At 36.6% G+C, this 24847-nt stretch overlaps 1 protein-coding gene across 2 annotated transcripts in view; it reads right to left on the reverse strand.

The window, feature by feature from the left end:
• Positions 1 to 9352: 9352 nt before the first annotated feature.
• Positions 9353 to 24847, reverse strand: part of scg3 (secretogranin III) — a 50351-nt gene continuing 34856 nt past the window's right edge. For both annotated transcript variants that reach the window (XM_077248228.1, XM_077248229.1), the window contains exons 6-13: positions 24705 to 24847; positions 24343 to 24489; positions 23602 to 23857; positions 22332 to 22448; positions 17348 to 17431; positions 17100 to 17210; positions 16176 to 16265; positions 9353 to 10168 (exon numbers count right to left, since the gene is read on the reverse strand). In XM_077248228.1, the coding sequence (XP_077104343.1) occupies positions 10050 to 10168; positions 16176 to 16265; positions 17100 to 17210; positions 17348 to 17431; positions 22332 to 22448; positions 23602 to 23857; positions 24343 to 24489; positions 24705 to 24847 (1067 nt within the window). In that variant the 3' untranslated portion in view covers positions 9353 to 10049. The remainder of the gene's footprint in view (positions 10169 to 16175; positions 16266 to 17099; positions 17211 to 17347; positions 17432 to 22331; positions 22449 to 23601; positions 23858 to 24342; positions 24490 to 24704) is intronic.

Genomic DNA, 24847 nt, shown 5'->3' on the forward strand with positions numbered 1-24847 from the left:
GAATCAGGGGTTTTAAATAAGGAGACATAAAATGTGCAGAGCAGTGGGTCCAGAGGACTGGAGTTGAGAACCACTGATTTAGGGCAATACTACCTAGGAAAGAATCTTCTGGCATGCCTGATCCATCCCTGACAATCTTCTGCTGATATGTCTAGGCATCCAGCATTCATTGCATCCAGGAGGGACATTTGAACATTCTGATCATGTGGATGGTGGTCATAAACTTTCCACCTCCATGAGGAAAATAATTCCTCTATGGGGTTGAGGAATGGAGAGTAAGGTGGGAGGCTCTCTTCCCAATCACATTCCTTCCTCGTCGCCCGTGTTTTGGCCAAGTTGAAACCCGCCTCATCCACGAAGATGAAAATGTGGGGTGTTTGCCTGCCTTCAATCTCCATGACCCTCTAAAATAAATCCACAAGGCAACATAAGCTGTTACAGTAGTAAAAAGTGGTCTTTGTGTGTGTTTGGTTTTGTTCAAAAACAGTTCTGTATTTTATTGTGATCTTACCTGGACATATTAGTTCCTGAGTTGCTTGACATGTTCAGAGTTCCTCTCAAAAGGCACTGTGTACAACGGTTTCCTAACCTGATGTTGTTTCAGGACTAGAAATAGTTATGCTTACACTGTGAATATTTGCCAAGACTCGGTCTCGAATCTCAGTGAGTTTTATGCCATTGTTTCTGATGACCATATCAACAATGGCAGTGTCCTGCACATCAGTGAGCATCCTTCCTCTCCCACCTGTGTGAGGTAACCATTGAGTCCTTAGCAGAAATGCAAAAGCAATTACACACAAGTCTATTTACTTCTGTAATGTGCAACTCAGTCAAATGCCTTTGCAGAATACAAGTTACCTGTTGGTTTGCCGGAAAACTCTAACAATAGATGCCACTGTTGAGCGTTGGAGATTTGGCTGCACTCTCTGAACAGCCTCTCTCATTGAGAGTCCATGATTTACTACTTGATCAATTACAGTAGCTCTGATCTAATCTGAGACTACAGCTCTTGATCTTCCTCTTATTCTTCTTCCACCACGGATACATATTCCTCGCCCCCTCCCAGCCACTCTTCTTCCTCTTTCAGCCACTTCTCTATTTCTGGCTGGGTTCATGTTTACATCACAATGCAAAACTATTCAGCAGTTGTCTCCTTTTGTAATGAAATTGAAAGAGTAACACCTGTGTAGATGTTCATCTACAATGAGAATCAGCTGTGGTTGGTCCAACTGTCCAATTGTATTTATAGCAATTCATTTTAAGATTCAAAATATATTTAAACTATAATATATTTAAACTTTTAAAATATTACTGTAGAATTGTAGCAAATTGCTGTCTTATTCAGTTTTATATTATGTTATTGTTTTGAAAATAAGTTTAACAGTTTGGAAAACAGTATGTAAGCATGTGCAAATTGGCCTGTAAGTACACAGTTTTGGCGGTTGTTGTGTCGAAGTGAGAAAAGAATTAATGTAATTTGAAAGATGTCATTGAATGCATTTTGTGCCAAAGCAATGATAAATGTTCCACAGTTTAGCCCACATATACTTCTGTTGTTGTGCTCACTGTGTGAAGAATTTTGAAAAAGTGACCTAAGTATTGAGAAATGTGTTCTAGCGACTGTAAAAAAAAGTGTCCCCAACTAAGCAAGCCAGAGGCGACAGTGGCAATGAACACAGAATTCATCAGGGGACAGAATGAAGAAAAAAACCTTGGGAGAAACCAGGTTCAGTCTGGGGGCAGTTCTCCTCTGGCCAACGAAAAAACACGGTTGTGATTATGATTCAGGCTGCATCACAAGTCAGAATTCAGATCGGGATCGGTAGCATTCAAATATTTATCGAGTTCCTTTTGCTTGAAGATCGGATTCATCACGCCAGTATGGAGACGAAGCTGGCCATGTGGTCATGGGGAGGACCTGTCTAGTTGTTGTGGTCTTTGCTGAAGATCTGTCAGTTAGGAACCTGGGTGTGCTTTTTGATACCAATCTTTCATGTGAAAGCCACATATCTAGCATCTGTAAAGCTGCCTTTCCATTTTAAAAATATATCTAAATTATGACTTATGCTCTCAATGACAAATGCAGAAAAGTTAGTTCATGCGTTCATGACCTCAAGTCTAGTCAAGTCAAGTCACCTTAATTTATATAGCGCTGTTAACAATATAGATTGTTTCAAAGCAGCTTTACATTGATGATAGGAAATTACAGTAACAGAGATTGTTTTGGCTTTACAGCAGCTCTAGAATAAAGTTATTGTCCAGCTAAAGTTAGTTTTGATTGATTGATTGAGGCGCAAACCTCAAAAACGCAAACCCGTGAAAACGCAGAAGGCGTGCACATGCGCATCATGTTTTTAGTCTATAGGTATCCGCGTTTGAATATATATGTGCACAGACGTGTAGTCCTTCTTTACAAACCAACCCTCAACAAACTACTTGTCTGGCCTTTAAAATTTATAATAAAGAATTATTTATCACTTCCGCGTAGCCACGTGAACTGGAATTATCCTGACAACATTTTATCTGTACAGAGGTAAAGGGAAGGGAAGGAGGCCTTCACAGGGGAGATACTAGTCGACACTTCAGGATAGCGTTGTCATCAGGTCCAGGCGTAGGTCCTTCATCAGATCTTGATAAGGCCTGGATCCGTCAGGCTGCGGTAAACCTCAGGATAAACAGAGAGACTAATATTAGCATAGACACCATCCTTATTATGATGAAACAAGTACTTCAAGATTTATCGGAAGTGTTCCGCTTCTGGCTGACCTAATCTATGTAGCCTAACATTGAATTATAGAAGTCTATAATGTGTTATGTGTATGCTAGGTCAAAGAGATGTGTTTTTAGTCTAGATTTGAACTGACAGAGTGTGTCTGCTTCTCGGACAATGCTAGGAAGACTGTTCCAAAGTTTTGGTCCTGAATAGGAAAAGGATCTACCACCAGCAGTCGATTTTTATATTCTAGGTATTATGTGATTACATGAAGGACTATAATGCATTAAGAGCTCACTCAAGTACTGGGGAGCTAAACCATTTAGTACTTTGTAAGTAATCAGCAATATTTAAAAATTTGTTAACTAGGGAGCCAAAGCCAAAGGGTTGACAGAACCGGGCTGATATGATCATGCTTCCTGGTTTTGGTAAGAAGCTGCTGCGTTTTGAACCAGCTGTAGTTTGCAGGACAACCAACCATAATAGCATTACAATATGATATAATTTAGTTGTATTTTTAAGATGGAAAAATTTGGTTTTACAGATACTAGACACATGACTTTCAGATGAAAGATTGGTATCAAAGAGCACACCTAGGTCCTAACTGACGACGAAGACTTGACAGAGCAGCCATAGAGAGTTAGACAGTATTCTTGGTTATTACATGAGGAAGTTTTAGGGAAGTTAGTAGGAAATTACTAGTCATCTAGTTTTTTATATCAGCTATGCATTCCATTAATTTTGTGAATTGGTATGTTTCATCAGGGCATGAAGAAATAGAGCTGAGTATCATCAGCATAACAATGAAAACTAATGCCATGCTTCCTAATGATATCTCCTAAGGGTAGCATGTACAGAGTGACCAGCAACGGTCCTAGTACTGACCCTTGTTATACACCATACTGAACTTGTGATCAATAAGACATCTCTTAATTTACTGCTACAAACTGATAACGGTCAGATAAGTATGATTTAAACCATGCTAATGCAATTCCACTAATGCCAACATAATTTTCGAGTATTTAAAAGAATGTTGTGGTCAATGGTATCAAATGCAGTAACACTAATAGAGAGATACAACCATAATCGGATGATAAGAGCAAATTATTTGTGACTCTAATGAGAGCTGTCTCAGTGTCACGGTGCAGTGCGGGTTGAAGGACTCAAAGGCAAAAGCTCCACTTTGAACAGTTTACTCCAAGAAACACTCACAGGTATAGACAGGCAGGAAGACAGGCAGGAAGACCACCAAACAAGACTAACAACCGACAAGGACTAACTGAACAGAAAGCAACTAAATCCAAGTACAAATGAACACTAACGAGGTGAGGACAGGTGACACAGATGATGATGACGAGGAACAGGTGGATAATGAGGGAGGTAGTTCAGGAGTGGAGACAAGGAGGATACTGGGAAGTGTAGTGAAGACGAAGACAGACTGGTGCAGACGAGGACTGTGACACTCAGTTCTATGGTACGATCTAAATCCCGACTGGAAATCCTCGCAGATACCATTTCTTTCTAAAAAGGAACATAGTTGTGAGGATACTGCCTTTTCTAGTATCTTTGACAGAAAAGGTAAATTCGAGATTGGCCTGCAATTGACTAATTCTGTAGGATCATGTTGTGTTTTTTTAACAAGCGGTTTAATCATAGCCAGCTTAAAAGTATGCAAGTAAAATAATGCCAAATGTTTTTTAAAACAAAAAGCATGTTGAATTGTACTACTTGAAAAAAAATACATTGCATTAACTCTGCTTGTATTTTAATGCATTGTATTTTTAGGGCTTGCATTTTTATGGGCTGAAATTTAGCATGGTTGAATATTTAAGCTGTGAATATTTACATTCAAAATATTTCAAACACATTTTCATTAGTAAAATTTCAATAATCCATATTCACCTTTCATATTTCCCTTCCAAAATATTCAAACTGATTAAAAATACAACCTATAATATTCAACAGATGGTTTTCGGTCCATTTTATTTCACTTTGCAAATTCGCTTCCACAAATTCAGTGGTTCAAATTCGACAGTAAATTCAACGTTGACATCCAGGAACTGAAGGAAAAGCAGTACATTACCGAGCATAATCTCCATCTGCTGTTAGTCGACCTCATCAGCAGGGGGTGCAAGCGCGTGTTGTTGACGAAGACCAGAGCAACAGTTAGAGCAAGCCATTCATTCATAAAAACTCATTTACAACAATTGAGCATGCATTGTTTTTTGTGATGATTATCTGGGTCAGTAGCCTTAATATGCGAAAAAGATGATAAAGGCACAAAAGCTGTTTATGTTTCATTCATTAACTTCATTGTTACTTTCCCTGTATAGCCTTACATATTATCAGCTTTTTCTACCATGAACGGGATTATAATCGGTTTCCCTCAAGACCTCATGATACTGAAGGATTCCCCTTCCATCAGGACAAAACGCTTAACTCGCACCTTATTGGGGAAGTATGCCTACATACATGTACTGCATTAGATTAAACTGGGAAGGGTCATAGCACTTTCATATTGTTGTCCTATATTGTTAGTTTAACTGTAAGTCGCTTTGGATAAAGGCGTCTGCTAAATGACTAAATGTAAAATTGGCTGACATTCGCACATTTAGGGACCGTCTCTAAAGTAACATTGGTAGCCCTATAGGCCTAAACGTTTCTAACTTAAATAGCAAACTTCAATTTATTTGAATAAATTGCGCATTATGCCTGACACCTACATGAACACTTTACAGTTGGTTTTTACCTACATGAACACTTTACAGCTGGTTTTAAGAGAACGACTGTAAGTCGTTCTCTTCAAATGCTATTGAAGTTAGAAACGTGTATACCAATGTCGTATGTAACTTTAGAGACGGTCCCTAAATAGCCAACTTTATGCCAGTATCACAGAGAAACGCTGAGCATTAAACTTTAGACGTTAAATTCATATTCTGAGCCCTTCTGCTTGCCTGCGAGTTTGGTCTTTTATATCACTGTATTAGTCCATTAAAGGTGCAGTGTGTGACTTTTAGCAACATCTAGCGGTTCGGTTGCGAGTTTACACTAAGGGCTCAGCCCACCGCTCACCCCTCCCTTTCGAAGAAGCTACGGTGGCTAAAACGGGACAAACATCGTCGTCTGAGACGGCAGAGAATAGCCAGAGTAAAGCAAGTTTCTGTACCACAGTCCATTATAAACCACATCATGGATAAAGTTTACAAAGCCATGGTCAGGTGAGGATCAAGGGTCTTAATATATAATATAATAATAGTAATCAGCTGATTGTCTCACGAACGTAACCAGCACATTTCTCTCCACATAGCAAACCCATAATACAGCGAGGGAGAAGAACCACATGAAACTATGCAACTATATATTTTTTCTAACAGGGTAGTAAAAGTTTAGCTGGCTAATATGAGCTGTTTCTGTGGCTGAGCTGGTTAAAGCGTTAAGCCTTGTTTATGCTGGACGTGTCCGCATGAGCCCAAAGGTGCACGCTGCAAAAATGGAATGATTGTAACATCGCGCGCGCCTCCGCATCCCCTAGACACCATTTACTATACACAATAGGCTTTTTTCTCTGATTTTCAAAACTTGATCGACTTAAAATGCTTCTAAGATCGACGGGTTGGTGGTTCCTGTAACTGTTTTACGGTCAATGACAAGAGTACTAATCAGCTGTCTCACGAACGTAACCAGCACATTTATAACACAGCTAGGGAGAAGAATTAAGTTACATGAAACAATCCCACTACATATTTTACACCACTGACAAGGGAAAAGTCACTACTCACGGTGTTTATGGCTAGCTTCTAGCTTTCTGCGGCTTGTCTTTCAAAGTATTGACGAAACGTGCTCTGTAACGCTGTTTGTTTCCTGTCCGCTACGGTAGAAACATGACAACACAATATGTCGACCTTCATAGAAGGGGATTCCCGCGCCTATGTAGATATAAATGCCTCATTCTAAGGTAATAAAAACATTACGGTTTATTAAGTAAGTTCTTTATACACCACTGACACATAGTTATGGATGTCATATTGCATTTCTGTTAATAGATACTCAAAATATTTACACATTGCACCTTTAAGCTACGTTAAGCATTTTATATGTCCAGCAGGGGAATCCTGAAGTGTTGAGGGAAACCCTAGTACTGCATGCACAATCTCGTTCACGGTAGAGAAAGATGCATGTAGGCTACACAGGAAAAGTAATCGTGAAGACACGGAATTTCACATAAAACAGACGTCATAATAATCGCAGATACACTTACATTGTTATAAATGAGTTTTTATGAATGAATGGCTTGCTCTAACTGTTGCTCTGGTATTCGTCAACAACTCGCGCTTGCACCCCCTGCTGGTGAGGTCGACTAACAGCAGATGGAGATTATGCTCGGTAATCTACTGCTTTTCCTTCAGTTCCTGGATGTCAACGTTGAATTTACTGTCGAATTTGAACCACTGAATTTGTGAAAGCGAATTTGCAAAGCGAAATAAAATGGACCGAAAACCGCCTGTTGAATATTATAGGTTGTATTTTTAATCAGTTTGAATATTTTGGAAGGGAAATATGAAAGGTGAATATGGATTATTGAAATTTTACTAATGAAAATGTGTTTGAAATGCTTTGAATTTAAATATTCACAGCTTAAACATACAACCATGCTAAATTTCAGCCCATAAAAATGCAAGCCCTAAAAATACAATGCATTAAAATACAAAAAGGGTTAATGCACTGCATATTTTTTTTCAAGTAGTGCAATTCAACATGCTTTTTGTTTCAAAAACATTTGTCATTATTTTACTTCCATATTAAAGTTTTAGGTAATGACAAAGATGAATTAATGATATTAAGAAGATCTATGATGATATCTGGAAACATCTCTTTCAGTAGTTTTGTCGGTATAGGGTCTAACATACATGTTGTCGATTTAGATGATTTAACGAGTTTAGAAAATTCTTCCTCTACTATAGCAATGAATGAATCTAATTTTTCAAGGAGACTACACTGCACTATTTGATGCAATACTGTAGTAGATGGTTGCATAGTTATAATTTTCTCCCTGATATTATCAATATTGTAAAGAAGTGCATAAAGTCATTACTGCTGTGCTGCGTGGAAACGTCTGGGGTTGAAGGTTTATTTTTCTTTAATTTAACCACTGTTTAAAAATAAATACCTAGGGTTTTGTTTATTTTCTTCTAATAGGGTTGAAAAATAAGCAGATCTAGCTGTTTTTACGGCCTCTCTGTACACACTCGTGCTCTCTTTCCATGAAATGCAAAAAAAACTCTAGTTTTGTTTTCTTCCAGTTGCACTCCATTTTTCTGGCTGCTCTCTTAAAGTGGTGGTTGATTGCGATTTCACTTTTTTCATTTTAAATAGTGTGTTAAGTTGCTGTTGGTGCATGAACAGTATCTGCAAAGTTGCTTCACTGAAAGCTCAATGTAAGCAGAGATATCGTCTTTTAAAAATCAGGAAGTTTAATGCCTACAAAAACGACTCGAATGGGACTACAAGGAGATACTCCCGGGTTTTATACGTAACTAACCCATAACGAACCCTCCCTCTGGAATATTAAAAAAGGGGGCGTGGCCATATTTCTGCTGCTTTGTCGAAGAGGAAGAGTTATAGTGGAGAGCAGTAGCCATGCCGTCGAAAGGGTATGGCGTTATTTTTAAGTCAAAAGTTATGAGCGTGTAGGACATGCTCACGAGAACATTATGTTATTTCACACGCGCAAAAATGAACCTTCAGCTGGCATGATAAAAGTACTCGCGCACAAATTCAACAACCGAGAGGTGTACGGGTAGCTGTGAGCGAGCGCCTGGCATACTCTCACAGGTTAACTCTGCTTGTACAGTGGAAAACTGCTCGCGGAGTGCTGTTTTGCTCGCGCAGTGGATTTCTGCTCCCTCGCGTCTACATGACTTTTGACAATTTGGGGGCGGAACCAAGGAGGGCACTGACCCTCTTATGATTGGTCACTTTCATCGTAATCACAACCACAGGGACATCCTGTATCAAGTACAGGGTGGAGCCCAGTCGAGGTAGCGGAAACGGAGTAGCCTCAAGTACGGGGCCTGGTGCAGTCGCACCGACCTAAAGACGGTCCTGCACAGTAGACTATATAACCTCTGTTAACTGCACATGGAATATTACATTAACCATAAAACTAACATGTTGCCCTCTCCAGGATGCTGTGGTGGTGCTCTCGATGTATTCTGATCAGCTAAAAGCAGAATTTTTAATATCTGTGGAAATTACATCCAGGGCAGTCGTTGGAGTTGTGAAAGGTGGTTACGATTCTAGGGGCCATTGGATTTTGGGGGGCCACAGTGATTCCAACCCCCCCCAAAACTAGTGTTGCTAAGTCTGTGGTTTTCCCATGGAATTGGGGTACTTTTACACTGTTGCAGCGGGGTTTTTTAAAAAACATTTTATTTATTTTTTACAAGGGAAACACCAAGAACGCGATTGGGCTAGTTTTGGGGAAGTTTTCAAAAGCAATTGGGCCGGTTTTGTTACGCCAGATATCTTAGTTACGGCCCTGATTACACCCATCAGAACTGTTTAAATGATCTCATTTTTACAGTCATTAGATTTATAGTCCAAAAGGATCGAAACCTAAAAAAATGACAACCACATAAGTTACGTATTTAAAGAAAGGCAATGTTTAATAGAGTTTTGGAAAAAATCACAATATGTACATTTAAAAATACTCAATTTTTGTGAATCTATAGCATGTGGAATATACAGAGTCGAATAGTGGGGAAACAAAACCAAGAAAACCAAACTTAAGATAAAGAAGGGAGATATAAAGATATAAAGACTGCCCCCTATTGACTGGGAGGGGAAAACAACAAAAGAGGAAAAGCAATTCACTGACAGTCAAAGCTGATTTTTTGGTTGATTTAGAAACAACAATACAGGTTGATTTCCTTCATTAAATCAGATCAAAAGAGGAAAGAATGCTATACACCATACATTTATGAATGTTATATGTTTATGATACTGTAAAAGTATATTGCAAAAGAGGTGCAAAAGCTTCTATGCAAGTCATACAAAAAAGTCCACTAAATTTCATTCTTCTAGGTAGCCAATGCTGTTATTCTGTCCTAATGTGTAAAACACTTACAACTCAAATGTGATTTGTGTCTTGTCTAGAACTAGATTTCTTCCTATTGCTGTCTGCACTGAGAGAGGATATTGCCTTGAGGAGGAAATACTGTCTGAGTTGCAGACTAAATCTTATTTATTAGGAGTTATAGGATCTGTGTTAGTATGCCCGGTCGAAGTATTTAGTAGACTCGCTGTTACACTATAACATGTGAAGCTGGACTGGCTCCTACAGGCTTCCGTAGATTCTCTTGATGACATCACCTTCCTCCTTCTCGAGGATGCCTTTATCGATGTACGCGTCCACCTGCTGGTCCATGAAGTCCCTCAGCTTAGAGAGGTCGTAATCTTAGAAACGTAAACGGAGAGAAGAACACAGAAACTCATCAGACGGACTAAAGCACTTCACAATAGGGACTCTGGAAATGGTGCAGTTTGTGTGCCCCAATAACTTAATATTAATATTAATACTCATATTCAACTTAAAACTCATAAAAAAAAGTTTAGCATACTTCGGTCACATTAACCAATACATAGAAATAGGTTTAATGTGTAATGCATTTGTACATTTCCGTTTATCATCAAAATATAAGCAATTCAATATAAGTCTTCAATCATCTTCATTTCACAACACATCACTGTTCAAATGATTTTCGTGTAAATAAGACAATGATTATTGGAGTACTTTTTATAAGAAAATACTATTTTAGTTTTTCTTCTTCAAAATTTGATGTATAAGTAAAGTCAATGTGTTACATGCCATTTCTATAGTGAAATTTACTAGCAATATCTGAGTACATTTTCATTAATGTTACATATTTAAAAATGCAACAACTTTACTGCAAAGTAACTTTAAATTATATATATATATATATATATATATTAAATCTTTTTAATGATTATTTAATACTAAACAAATAAATAAATGTGATATTTTTTCCCTTAAAAATAAAGGTTTGATCTTTTAGACATCATGCTAACCAGAGAGGCATTATAAAAAATATCTTCTTTTTTATTTATTTATTTATTTTTACAGTTTGTATTGGTATTTCATTACATTTAAATGTATTGTGCCTCGTTGAGCTCAAACATTCTAATCCGTTGGACTTAAAAAATCATGGTGATCAATTTTTTTTTTACTGTGAATAATGTGGTGTGCTTTAGTTATGTACACTACAAAAATATTCATATTATGAACTTGATTGAAAAAAAAAATGAAAATATGTTTAAATTCATAAATATAAAGCACAAACTAAATGGTCCATTTCATTGTTCCATTAAGATTAATACAAAATGTTTTATTAAGCTCTAGTTTTTTTTACTCATTTAAAATTCTTAAGTTATATTGTTCTTGAGAATAATATGTAATGATTATTCAATTCAATTTGATGGAATTTTTCTATAAAATTGAAATTTGAAAATCGCTTACAATTGTTTTTATTTGTTTTTGTTGTAATGTTTTAGTTAAGGCCACATTTTTACAATGAACTTTTCAGTGTTTTGTTAACATTTTTGAACTATTGAGGGTGGCAACATGTTTCAGAAGAGAATTATTATGGGTTACATAAATCTCTGAGTAGGTTGAAATAACGCAGTGTTCCATGCGATAGGTACTTTGGAAGGCTAAGTCTTGAAAAAGACAAATACTTAAAATGTGTGATTGTATGTTTTCTGTAGAAATGTTGTTATTAACTCTGGATGTCAAAGGTCACAGTAATGCCTGAGAGTAACCATGCATAATCATATTCTAAATTCACAGTTTTTGGCAAAGCATGTGTGTGCGAGTGTGTTTGAGGACATTGTGTGGGCTGAAAATGCTGGCTATCAGCAGAGCATGTTTTTGCACGTTTGTGTGCGTGGGCTCTGGCAAAATTTATAGACCAGTGGATTCTTCCTACACTGACCATTACAACTGAGTAAGACTGGACAGTCCTCACAGACACCGTACAGAGCAGGGGAGTTTCCTCCAGATCTCACATGCTTGACATGTATGTCAGTATCGGTGACCATAATGGCCAAGCCATTGTGTTTTATACAATGAATGACACAATGAATTACTTTTATGGTGGTGGTACTTCTCTGTATTCATAGTAAAAATGCTGAAATTGTGTATCTAAGAGGTATTTATATCTGGTGGTCTAAAACATGTTTATTTCATGGATATCGATGAGTTGAATTTTTGAATATGTTAGCCAAGGCAATTTTCCTTTTTGTTTTATGTAATATTATTCAGTGCTCTGCTATCTCTACTTGCTCAGTAGCTTTTAGTTGAATAGCTGTAGTAGCCAAAGGTTTATATGGAAGCTTGTTTCTGCCAATGAATAAAAATAAAAATTAAAAAGGTAATTGTGACTTTTTATCTCACAATTCTGATTTTTTTCCTCGCAATTGTGAGAATTTACATCTCAGAATTTAAAATTTTGCAATTCTGACTTTTTTCTCGACCCATTTTTTCAAGTCTTTTTCCCTCAAAATTGGACTTTACAAATCGCAATTGCAAGTTTATATCTCGCAAATCTGACGTTATTTCCTAGAAATTCTGAAATTTTTTCCCTAGAAATTCTGACTTTTTTATCTCACATATCTCGAGTTTATATCTTGCAATTATGTATGGAATAAAGAAGAATGGAAGCTTGTTTCTATCCCGTAATTAAAAAAATTAAAAGATAATTGTGACTTTTTATCTAACAATTCTGAATTTTTTTCTCACAATTGCAAGAATTTTTTTTAGAATTGCAAGGATTTTTTGTATATATAAAACATAATTTCTGGCAATTGTGAGTTTTTATATTTTCAGCAACCATTACTTGGTGAGCATAAGAGACTCCTTACAAACCCCAAACAATTGAACAGTAGAGCAAAACAATCAGAACAAGCTCCAAAAATGTATATGTTTAACGGTCCATTTACATGACACTGTTCTCTAAACTAAAAAAAAGAAAACTTTTTATGCGCTTTGGTCGTTCATTTAAACTTCAACAGTGCTTTGGGTTAGTGTTAGGCCTGAAAATGCAAGCTTTTGAAATTGGGTTTCAAAGCCCGTTATCGTCTCCATGTAAACAACAAAAAAACGTGAATTTGTGAAAACGGTGACGTAATGCGCAGACATATTACATGTTCAGTCTATTGGCACTTAATGTTTCTTGGCAAAGTGACATCGCTGACTACTGGCCTGCCAGCACAATAGAGAGTTTTTAGTAGTTTCCGCGGATCCGTGTGAACGGGGATCGCTTTGACAACGTTGTCATCTGTACACGAAAAAAGCAAAGGAAACAAAGGAAAAACTTTTTGGGTTTTTAGTACATTATTGTTATGTAAACATACCCTAAATAAGGATGAGACGTTTTTTTATTTAAGTTGTAATGTTTAATGTAAGATCTGTTTGTGTTCTGGATTTAAAAGGGATCCATTAAACAAATTTACAACTCAAATAACTCATGCATAACAATCTTCCTCTCTATTTTTTCCCCCTCTGTCTTTGTCACACATGCCTCTTACAATCATGCTCCAGATTCCCATGCAATGCATGTCACTGTTAATTTAATTTCCCTTAGAATCAATGGACAAAGACTTGCACACACATTAGCAAAGGCTTTCAGACTGTCTGTTTAAGAGAGAGAGGGGAGTGAAGGTGTGCACCTGAGAAATCAGTAACCTAACCTTATTTAACCCATAAGAATAAATGTGTTTGTATAAATTTAATTACTTAAGTTGATTCGGTGATGTTCCATTTAAAAATTTTTTTGAATTGATTCTAGGTAATTTAGATGTTATCATTTAGGTTGCTATATTTCAGTGACCAAACTAAGTCTCATCTCCAACAGAGGGAAAAAAACTGATGCAAAAGCTTTTCATAGAACTAGCTTCACTTTTTCAAGCCTTTCTTTATGAAAACATGTTTTGCTTTTTCTATTCTATTTCTGTGTCTAAGCAAATCACACTTGGTTTAGTATTTTGTTATTTAGAAAATTGATGTTTACTGTCATACATGTGTGACTTAAGTGTCAAAATATTTTGCGATGCTGTATTTATTAACAAAAAACAAAAATTGAGTAAAAATCCATTCAAATTATTTTGAAACTGTTTTTCCTGTTTTTGGTCATTCATTTCTGTTATGATATCCATATTTCACTCCCAAAATCAAATGAAAGAAATAAAAATGAAATATTGTGCTTAGGAAATTGAAATAAGAAGTCAATTTTAGGATTATTAAATGTTTTTGCATTGTAACATTAATTTCATAACAATTAAATAGGCTCTTTTACAAAGTCTTGGTTTTGTTTTTGTAGTCTACTAGAATAGGTTGTCATTAATGCATTTAAATAAAGGTAAATTGTTTATACATCATGGAATTATTGGTTTTACATTCTTTAATTTATTCTGAACTAAATAAAAACATAGAAGAAATTCAGCAATGAGAATAAGAGATACAATTTGGCTTTGTTTACTTTATGCAAAATAATATTCTTCTTTTTGTGTGTGATGAATATGACCTGGACATGATTCACCAGTCTAGACGGTAACAGGCTGCTTCTAATGAATCTGTTTGGAATATGAACAATAGAACAACAGTTCTCATCTCAAAACACACTCTCATTTTCTGAGCTGAGCAGATGATGCCTGAAGAACACGGATAGTCATGCTGGCTGGTACAAAGAGAGGAATACACAGATCTTTTGTCTAAAACACAGCAGACTTACAGTGCCGTAATAGAGCCAAGCTCATCAAACCGACGCATATTCATGAGTGCTCTCACCCACGCTTATTTTAATTGCAAATTAAGGGGAAAAAAGAGTCTTTAATTTAACTGTTCTTCTCCATGTTTCTATGTATCCTTGGGTTAGGGGTCATACAGCTCTAAGAAAATTTAATAATCAAACATAAAATAACATTGCATATCATTGCATTGCATATATATATATATATATATATATATATATATATATATATATATATATATATATATATATATATGCACCATCTCTCTGTAGTTAAGGGTGCTGTTAGCTGGTATCCTCTGACAACAGAGGGTACCACAACTTCCAATAGGAAAATTCAACTGCAGTAGCCACCGCTCAAACTGAAGAGGGCAGCACTTTTACACCATATATTGTAGAATTAAAACACTTTAAACCCAAATGTCAGACAATGTACTCAAATCAATGAACAGCATTTATGAAGCTCCATTCTTACAGATCATTAACTAAAAAAAGTTGTTTTAGTCTTTAGTTACCCTTTAAGACCGAATGCAATATAGGCGTATTGCATCCAACAGGCTATATTAACACACAATGGCTTTCTTTCTTCATTTTTTACATTCAGTTAAGACATAACCGACTGTGTTTACTATGATACTTGCCAAGATGGCTATTTTGCCTTAGTTTTATGTGTATTCGTCTGTTCAAGTGCAAGACATGCCCTCTGTGCGCGCTGTGGATGATCGCCATGTGCTTCACACCAGACGCGTCGCGTTTCAAGTTCAAGGCGGCGGCGCAAAACAGTGAATCTAATCACCATACAGACAAAAAGTTCACTTCAAGAATGAAAAAAATTGTTTTCGATGTGCTTTGCTGTAAAAACTGTGCACTGTACGGAAACAGAAAGGACAATCCATAGTAGCCTATATCTCTTCATAAGCACAGACTTCATTAAATAGGTACACAGAAAGAATATATTGAAAAATGTTTATACACACTCTTCCAGCCTAGGGTGAAGTCATTATGTAGATACATTAACAATGCTTTCAGACAAATTATGCCTGTCATTTAAAGGAAAACTATGTGATTGGCGCTCTGTGACACGGCAGGATTTTGAACAGCTCTGTGCTTGTTAGTAGCAAAACACAAAACTTTAAGAATTAAAGGGGGTCACCCTTTATTCTTAATCGTCAGTGTTTTAGAAAAATAACATTAATATTCTCTTAATATTCAACGTTAATACATTAACAATGTGCAGCGCTACCGCTCTTCAAAATAAATGCTACTTTCAAGTGGAGGTGAAACAGAAGTAGCCAATTAAATTTTGGGGTAGCCAATCAGATACCACCCTGAACACCCTTCTGGCTCCGCCTCTGCCAAAATCTAGCAACAACCTGACATCTTTAAAATGCATTGTGCATAGGCTGCTGTCCTATATTACACTAATCTGACCACTGTCTAATTAGAATGTAGACATTGATTTATCCCCTAATTCAGTTTAATCTGAATAATATTACTAATAAAAAGGAAACAAACTTGCAAACAAAATGCAGTGCACATATCCTGCTGGCTTGAATCATGATTAATACAGCAAATACAGCACATTCTCTGTTCCATTTCAGCAGTTGTAAAATATGTCGTATTTGATGAACATTTACCTTCTTTGTTGCCTTCCTTGTTGTGCTTTTTCAGCCATTCAATGTTCTTCCTGATTGCATCCAGATAACTCTCAGACTTCCCAGGATGACCTGACAGACATAAATTATTATTATACCCCTGAATCATCAGAAAAACTACCACAAAGAGCAGATTACTATCTTCCTCTGAGCCAGTTTAGAGCTATTTGTTCAATTATCAGAGGATCACATGTATGACATTATTTTATGACTAATCCTGTTTTCCAGGTTGGAATTTTGGCCAGTGACAGAAGAAAATATTCTTGTTTGTTTAAATTAATATAACTCATTCAATATTTTGCAAGATAATACAGAGATGAATAAATGGTGCTTTTAGAATAGATGTATTTTTTACAATCATCAAATACACAATTTTACACAGATCTCTTTGGCGTTATGAGTGTTTCCATAGCAACAAATCATTTCCGTAAGTGGATAAATTCTGATCAAACCCGTCATCTCATAATTGTGGTAATTTTTACATATAAGCAGCATTAATGTATAATGAGTGTGCTCTAAAGGGTTCTTAGGTAATAAACCATAGTGATTATCACAGCTTTTAACAATAATGTACAGTACATTTCAAAGAATCAATAAAAGTCTCCCTTAAAAGGGTCTCATAATTTCATTCATTACTGTCAGTTCACTCCGAGAGTTACAGCGATGCCCTCAATCTGTTGGGCTGCTGCAGAGTCTCCCTATGCGACTGACTCTCTCTCTGTATCTCAATAACACTCATTCCGAATTCTGGCTGTATGTTTGCAGTGGAATTGCAGGCTAGTTTCGTATTTAATGCAGGCATATCATTGTATCTGCCTCAGCAGAACCTGAGAGGCTTTTAATATGACCCAAAACCATAAAAATGCTGGTGAAAATGATACAGGATCCTTGTATACTCATACTCACTGATCTCTGCAGCAGCCTGGATGTCTTTGGTTGAGTCTTTCAAGGACTCATACTCCTTCTGCATCTTGGCAGCTTCGGTTTTGGTGTTGTCATCATCATCCACTGCTTTTCCTGGAACGAGGTGGGGAAACAGTATAGTGATGCCAAAGAGTTCCCGAGCAGAATCTGCAGTGAATGACTTGCAGTTTGTAGTGTGACCTGGGCTGGTTTGAGGTGTGGTAGTGGGTCGGATTTGGGCCATGATTTACCTGTAGGTGGTGTAATGCTGAGAGGAACCAGAGATTTGCCCAGCTTGTTCTTGGTCTGCAGGGCAATCATTGCATCCAGATTTTCTGTGGGAAAAACATAATATTAATAAATACAGCATTATTTAAGCAATTTGGAGACTGTGGGCCATATCATGCAGCGCCAGGCGCATTACAAGTGTTTTTTGCTAGTTTCAGCCTGACACAGTTATCATTTTCACGTCATGCGCCACGTTGTTTAAATAGCAAATGCATTTTTGCGCCAATCTGTTCGCCCATGGACTGCTGGTCTGAAAACGGTGTGTTCAGGCGCATTGTTGGCGCTGTTGCTATTTTGAGGCAACTGAAATACACTGCGCCAACTGAAACCTGGTCTAAAGTCAATGGCGCAATATTTTTTTTGTTATTTAAAGTGTTTATTTTGTGTTCCGAAGATGAACGAAGGTTTTACGGGGTTGGAACAACATAAGGGTGAGTAAATACTGACAGAATTTTCATTTTTGGGTGAACTATCCCTTTAAGTAATGTAGTTAAGTAATGTTAACAAATTAAACCTTTTTGTAAAGAGTTTCCGATTTTTAAAACTGTATAATATTAATGGTATCACTTTATTATGATGTTCCACTTTAGACATTCTATTAACTATAAGTAACTTTGCAACTTTTTTCATTAGAGTTTTAGGAGACTATTAGTTTAGGGTTAGTAGAATAAGTTGACATGTAGGGGCCATTTACACTACACAGTTAACTAAAAAATTATGCATTTTGGCCGTTCATTTACACGGCAACTGCGTTTTGGGGGCCTGAAAACGCAAACCTTTGAAAACGGGATTCAAAGTTCAAGTTTTTGTAAACTACAAAAACGTGAATTTGTAAATACAAATACATATATAAATACAAATACAGCATTTTTAATTGTTTTTGTTGATCTGTGTGAATGGGGAAAACAGCTTCAGTTAATGTCTATTTGTTCTTTCTCAGAGGTAAAAGAGCGTATGTTTTTTAATCAGAATTATATTTAACAACAGAGAGCTGCTTCCAACAGCCCATATGCAGATGTACCCTGCTCATTATGTGTTGAGTACACACTTTTGTGTCTTGGAGCTGTTTGCCGTAGACAAACACACACACATTAGGGCACAATGATCATCTCATGTTTAAACCACAGCAGATCAATAACCAGCCGTATCCTGGCAACTCGCCCTGCCATTCCATTTGATCTTAACAGCACTGTCATCCTGTGGCGCAGGTTGCCAAAGTAACCCCATTATTACGCAATGGAGAATTCCAAATGGTTATCTGTGTTCTATCAGAACGACCGTGACCATCTCGTTAGAAAAACACACCGAATTAATTACACGGAATGAAAGAGAGAGAGAACAAAAGAGAGAAACAGGAAGCTGTTTGCTTGAACATATAAGGGCATGAGATGTTTTGCACATTGCTTATGTCTCCTCAAAACACTGATCAGTGATGATTAGTGCCAAAGTTAAAACATTTTGGAATCATTGCAAAGATAATGAAAGGCAAATACAAATTCATTAAAATTACATTCTGTAATCCTGAATCCAGTTCAACCAGAAACTAATCTGAATGAATTTTTTTTATTTTTTTACTTTTGCTTTTTTTCTGTTCTGCTGTTTTTTTCTCACTATTGGCCGACACTGGTCATGTGGGTGATGCGTGTGACGTATAACAACAGAACCGTACGCTGTTAATATAAAATGCAAAAATAATTATTTAAAAAAATGATGTGGTCTCATTTATCTTTATAGAATAAAGCTTGCTATATATTTTTTTTCTGTTCGAATAGGACTTATTTACAAATCTCAGAAAATAATGTTGAAGTTAGCAGTATATTCTGTGACCTTCTGTCTTTAGTCACAGATATGCATACAGACACATACTGACGTCAAACTATTAACATCAGCGTGTGAAATGTAATTCATCTGCAGTCATTATTGATATGCGTTTCACATGACCCACAGGCAACACAACCGAATCAATCCATGCTTACAGACCCGTCGCCAGACCTCAGTCTTAAGGGGGGCCTATGAAATGTATGGGGGCGGGGGCACAATTATTATTAGCCTACAGTATGTATATTTATAATAATATATATTATTATATAGGCTAATATATAACTCTAGTCGCGCAGCACGTAATCATCACGTTAAACATATAACCAACAGCAATATGACCAGGTAGCCTACACCACATTACACAGAAGCAATGTTATGAATATCCATAAAACACTTGACTACACAACATAGTAGATGTAACACTAGAAGCATCTCTCAAACATTGCATTTTAAAGCAGTCAACAGAGGGATATGCATTGCCATGACACACACACACACACACACACACACACACACACACACACACACACACACACACACACACACGCAAATACACTCGCACAGATACTTTGAGTGGAGGCAGCGCTGTCCTCTCTCCAGTCCCAGTACAGCGAGAGGAAGCGTTACTCCGAGCAGAACCTCATCATCAAAGTATCCTTCCACTCGGAAGCAACTGAAGCGAGTAAGCCAGCGAAAACTCGTTTTGAAACAGCATTAAAAAATGCGCGGTAACTGTTGAGCGGCTTAGTTGTACGTCACGTACGTAGTCTAACGTTCTTTTGTAAGGCCGTGATAGGCTGTTGCAGTGTAGATTCCCATCAATCAAACTAAATCACACCATTGTTTCCTTATATTTTTAATATTTTTAATATTTTAATGATAAAGAATGCAACATTAATGCAACACAAAATTAGCAACTATGATAACATTAAAATTAAATTAAAATTAAATTATCTGTGCCTCAAGTGTGGGGGGCACAAGCATTTTTTGGGGCGGGCCCGGCCCCCTATGGCCCGCACATAGCGACGGGTCTGCATCCTTAGCAAAAGGGACGTGTACATTAGCAAAGAATCCAGTGCTAGTCAAACAAACCCATATGAGTCATATTAATGACAGGGAACATTTTATTTTTCCCATACAATTAGTTTTTACAAATCTGTGACACCGACACCGCAAATATGAAAATAACAACGTTAACCCGGGGTTTAGGAATGCACAGTGTGAAACATCAGTTTATAAATACCCAGGATTAATTGTTAACCCCGGGTAAATTATGAACAATGTGAAGAGTGAAGCAAGTTAACCCAGGATTCATATTACCTGGGGTTTAGAATGACCCTGGGTTAACTATGAAAAGCCCTTATGTTTGTCAACACACTTAGGTATACTTTTAGAAAGTATACGTTGCCATAATATCAACTTTTCAAGTTTTATTTTAAGGTGCATTTTAAATTTTAAGCGCATTATGTTTTAATAATCTTTTGTCCTATTTTAAAGTAGCACTTATTTTGATGTGCTGACTTACATACTAAAGCATGTAAAGTACTTGATTATATTATAAAAATGTGTTATTCAATATTACATTTTATGGTAATATATTTAAATGTGCTAAATTGCAACTTCATCATTACAAAAGTGTGATTAAAAATTTCAATAGAAATATAAATAATGTTTTGGTTTACCATAAATGCTTGTTAGTACATTCGGTAGTATACTTTAACAATATTTCAAAGACAATAGAAGTATGAAATAACAAATTACTTAAGCAGCTCAAAAAGAGCTTTTACTTTCAACTAACTGCATTTAGAACTATAAATTTAAACTATAATACATTTTTATTTAATTCCTATCAACAAGCAGTTAAGTGTCCAAAACATTACATTCAATTCATTCAGTATATTCTTTTAAAATGTATTATTTACAGTACGTCATCAACACACTTTTTACAAGTATGCTTAAGTGTATTTATTTTTCACAAGGGTTGACATCATTTTCGAATAGGAATCACTTTTACCAATGGTTAAGATGTTTGGTTAGTACCGGTAAGTATTACAATGAAGCGATCTGGTGCTAAATTGTACTTGTATAGTCAATGTTTGTTGAGTGGTTATTGTGGTTGTCATCATGGAGGAAGCAAAAGTAGCAATATTCATGAGCTAAGCTTTCATCTTTTCATGAAGCCATAAATGGCCCCCTTCGCCAAACACACTTCCGCCAAAACTGTCCCCACCATTTTTTAAAAGAAAGTGATATCTGTGCTGTTCTATGATTGTACACACAGGATACACTGATACTGCATCTGTAAAAATCTGTTTCAACTATCTATTTTATACTTGATTTGATTGAGGATAAACCTTCCACATTAGAATCAAGTCAAAATACAGCTGTTCTCTCTCTCTGTCTCTCTTTCAGGCTGGACAAAGCTTTGTTTTAAGATGCAAATGCAGTCACATTAAGCTCATCTCAGGGATTCCTCACAGCCCACACACACATACAATATGCCCTAACTAGGCATGACAAAGAAGTATTTACCGCTATCCTCACTGAAAGTGAAAACACTGTCAGAACATATTTGTTGTTTAACACAGCTAAAGTGAAGCAGATAAAATATTCTATGGTTCCTATTGAAGAGACAGCTTATCTGACTTTAGGACATGAGGGTATCTCACTTACAAACAATGAACAAGAGAAATCGCAACTCTCAGTAAGGAGGCTTTAAAAAGCCTTATTCTAGCGCACAGACATTAGATCAACATGAAATGTTTTAGCCTGATTTGACCTATCAAAGGTCAAAACGGTGACTAAACATGTTATTGAAACATGTAATAACATGAAGCTTTTTTCAGAGGGACTACCAAAATGGCTGCCAATTGGACTACTTTATTTTCCTTATTTTTCAACGTGAAAGAAAGCTATTTCCTGTGAATTTGCTAGACTTCGGATTCATTAGCTGCTATAGGTAAATGACTAGAATAATAACAAAGTGCAATAAATGGTAAAACTATCTGCGCTACAAACCAGTGTGTTTATGATTGCGATAATAAATTAAAATAATATGATAGCAAATACCAGTTTGCTGCATCAAAAATACGTCATAAGAAGGTGGAGAGAGCATTTTGGTCTTACCCAGATAAGACACTCCTTCTTCGGGTGTGATGGTTCCATATTTGACCATCATCTTCACAAAGTCGATCAAGGTCTTCATGATGGTGATCAGTGTTTCTCTCTCCTCTTTATCTTGCTCTGTAAAGTGAGAGGAGAAGGATATGATAGATTAAGCGATGACATTAGACTTTAATCTGGATTAATGTGGTGTTTGCTGAAGAAGGGGACAGCTAAGACCACAGAGAATGTGTTTGGCCAGATGGTGATGTTTCTATAGACCTTATAGCTGTTGATTTACTCAATGACCTGTATTGTGTTGTGTTGTGTTGTGTTGCGTGTGTCTTTTGTGTGTGCTGTGTTGTGCTATACGCTGGTGTGTTGTATTGGTGAAGTTGAAATTTAGTACATTTAAAATCCAATAACACTACCATTGAAATGATAATCAAGTACTTTACATGTGTTTTATATGTTAGTAGTAAACAGTTAATATGTAATAAGTAAATATGTTAGTAAACATTTATAAAACTTATTCAATTAATAGATTAAAACTATTAAATGATTTAAAATGTAACTTTAAATTTGACATTTATTACTTTAAATTACATTTAGTGTGTGTTTAGAATATAGTCGATTCAATCATATTATATGATCTGCAACTACAATTTTTTGTGAAAATATACTTTTTATACAATTAAGCACACTTATTTTTCACAAGGGGTGGTTTGTTTTGTAAAGTAGCTTTCTGTGTGTGTTGTGTCATGCTATATTCTATAATGTTGAGTGTTTTGGTTTGTTTTGTTTTTTTTGTGTATTGTGTTGTATTATTTGTTATGTATTTTATTTGTTCATATTAAGTTGTTCACAATATATGTTCATACTGCCCAGCTCTCCTGCGGGTGACCCTGATTACACCAAGTGCAACATGTTCCTGGATCAACATTCTAATCATCCAATCAGATTTGAGGGACAGGTTTACAGTTTATATCAAGTTTAGGCTTAAAAACAGGATTAGGTGCTTCTACATCAGTGTTATTCACCTATCATTCCCTTTGTAGGGATAAGTTGTAGGGATACATTATGGGTATAGTTAGGTTTAGGGGTTTTCGGACAGGAATTTTGTTCCAGGATCAAGAAAATATGTTGATTCAGGAACATGTCTTACTTGGCAAAATCCCAGTGACCCTCTACTGTGGTGTGTTGAACTCTCTTTTATCATTTTATATTGTATGTTGTATTTTGTTGTGGTATACCTGTGTTATATTTGTATTGTATTGTTTGTTGTGTTGTCTACCTGAGTCAAGGCTCTTTAGGAGTCTGTAGAAGTTGGGGAAGAACTGAAGGTCCTGCAGTCCGTCTTCAGGGTTCAGTTCATTTCTGTCATTCCCGTCGCTCTCGGCGTCCCATGAATCATCTGCCCTCACTGTATCATCTCTACTCTCCTCCTCCGGTTCTTCATCACCATTATCATCATCGCCACCATCATTATCACCTTCATCCTCTTCCTCGTATCGTCGGCTGGGCCTGTCTTCCTCGTCCTTAAAGTCCCCCTGTGGTGAAAATCAAGTTTATAATGTTGTTTATATGCCTATGTGCTGTTTTTAATATGGCTTAAGACACACCATGAGCAAATTCATAAGTCAACAGAACACCATTGCTGAGTATTAAAACTGCTCGTGAACTAAAGACAGGCTACAACGTGTTTCTGTCGTCACAAACTACCTTGCAACCAATCACGTCAACGTGTGATCATCAACGAGTAGATCTCTGAGCTGGTGTGAGTGAGTGAAGGCGGGGCTAATTTGCATATTCATAGACCGCATATACTAAATGAGGCAAAGGGTGTAGAGTCACATTCAATATTTCGCTTAAATATGTCATTTCGGTAATCAAAGATTCATTTTAAGGGATACAATTATTGACTACAGGGGGGACTTTAACAGAAGAATCAAAGCAAACAGCATTTTTTTTGTATTTATATGTAATCCTCGATTAACACATGGTTGGTAGAAACACTACAGTCACACAATCGTACCATATTGTTCTGTGTGTCTTTAGCTGCGTTTACGGGGTAGTCCATACTGAGGTCTCCAATCATGTTCTCTTTGGCGTTTTTAGTGATCAGATCCTGCAGGGCTTCAGCAACTTCATACTCCAGCGTCTCTGCCTGACTGTCTGTGATCTGAAGGACAAACAAAAGATCACAACATCTGCTAGAACAATCAATTCACAGAGGGATTATTGTATGACAATCTATTTTTCCATGCAATTCAAGCTGGTTAAACTGGAATTTGTTCCCCTTGAGCAATTAATACATAATATATAATGTTTATTGCATGGTTCATCAACATGGTAGTTATCAGAATCACTGCTCATGCCACGCTTTGAATTTCTTACCAGGCCCAGCTTGAGAAGTTTAGACACAATTCTGTCAAACACTCCTCTGTCATCCTCTTCGTAGATTTTGTTGGCGATTTTCTGGACGATGTCCTGAGCTGTTAGCGGAGTCCCGTCCAGCTGCCGAAAGCTTTCAGGATCAT

This window comes from Siphateles boraxobius, unplaced genomic scaffold, assembly GCF_051911475.1.
Source record: "Siphateles boraxobius isolate OS27281-9 unplaced genomic scaffold, OSU_SipBor_1 30, whole genome shotgun sequence".
Classification (NCBI taxonomy): Eukaryota; Metazoa; Chordata; class Actinopteri; order Cypriniformes; family Leuciscidae; genus Siphateles; species Siphateles boraxobius.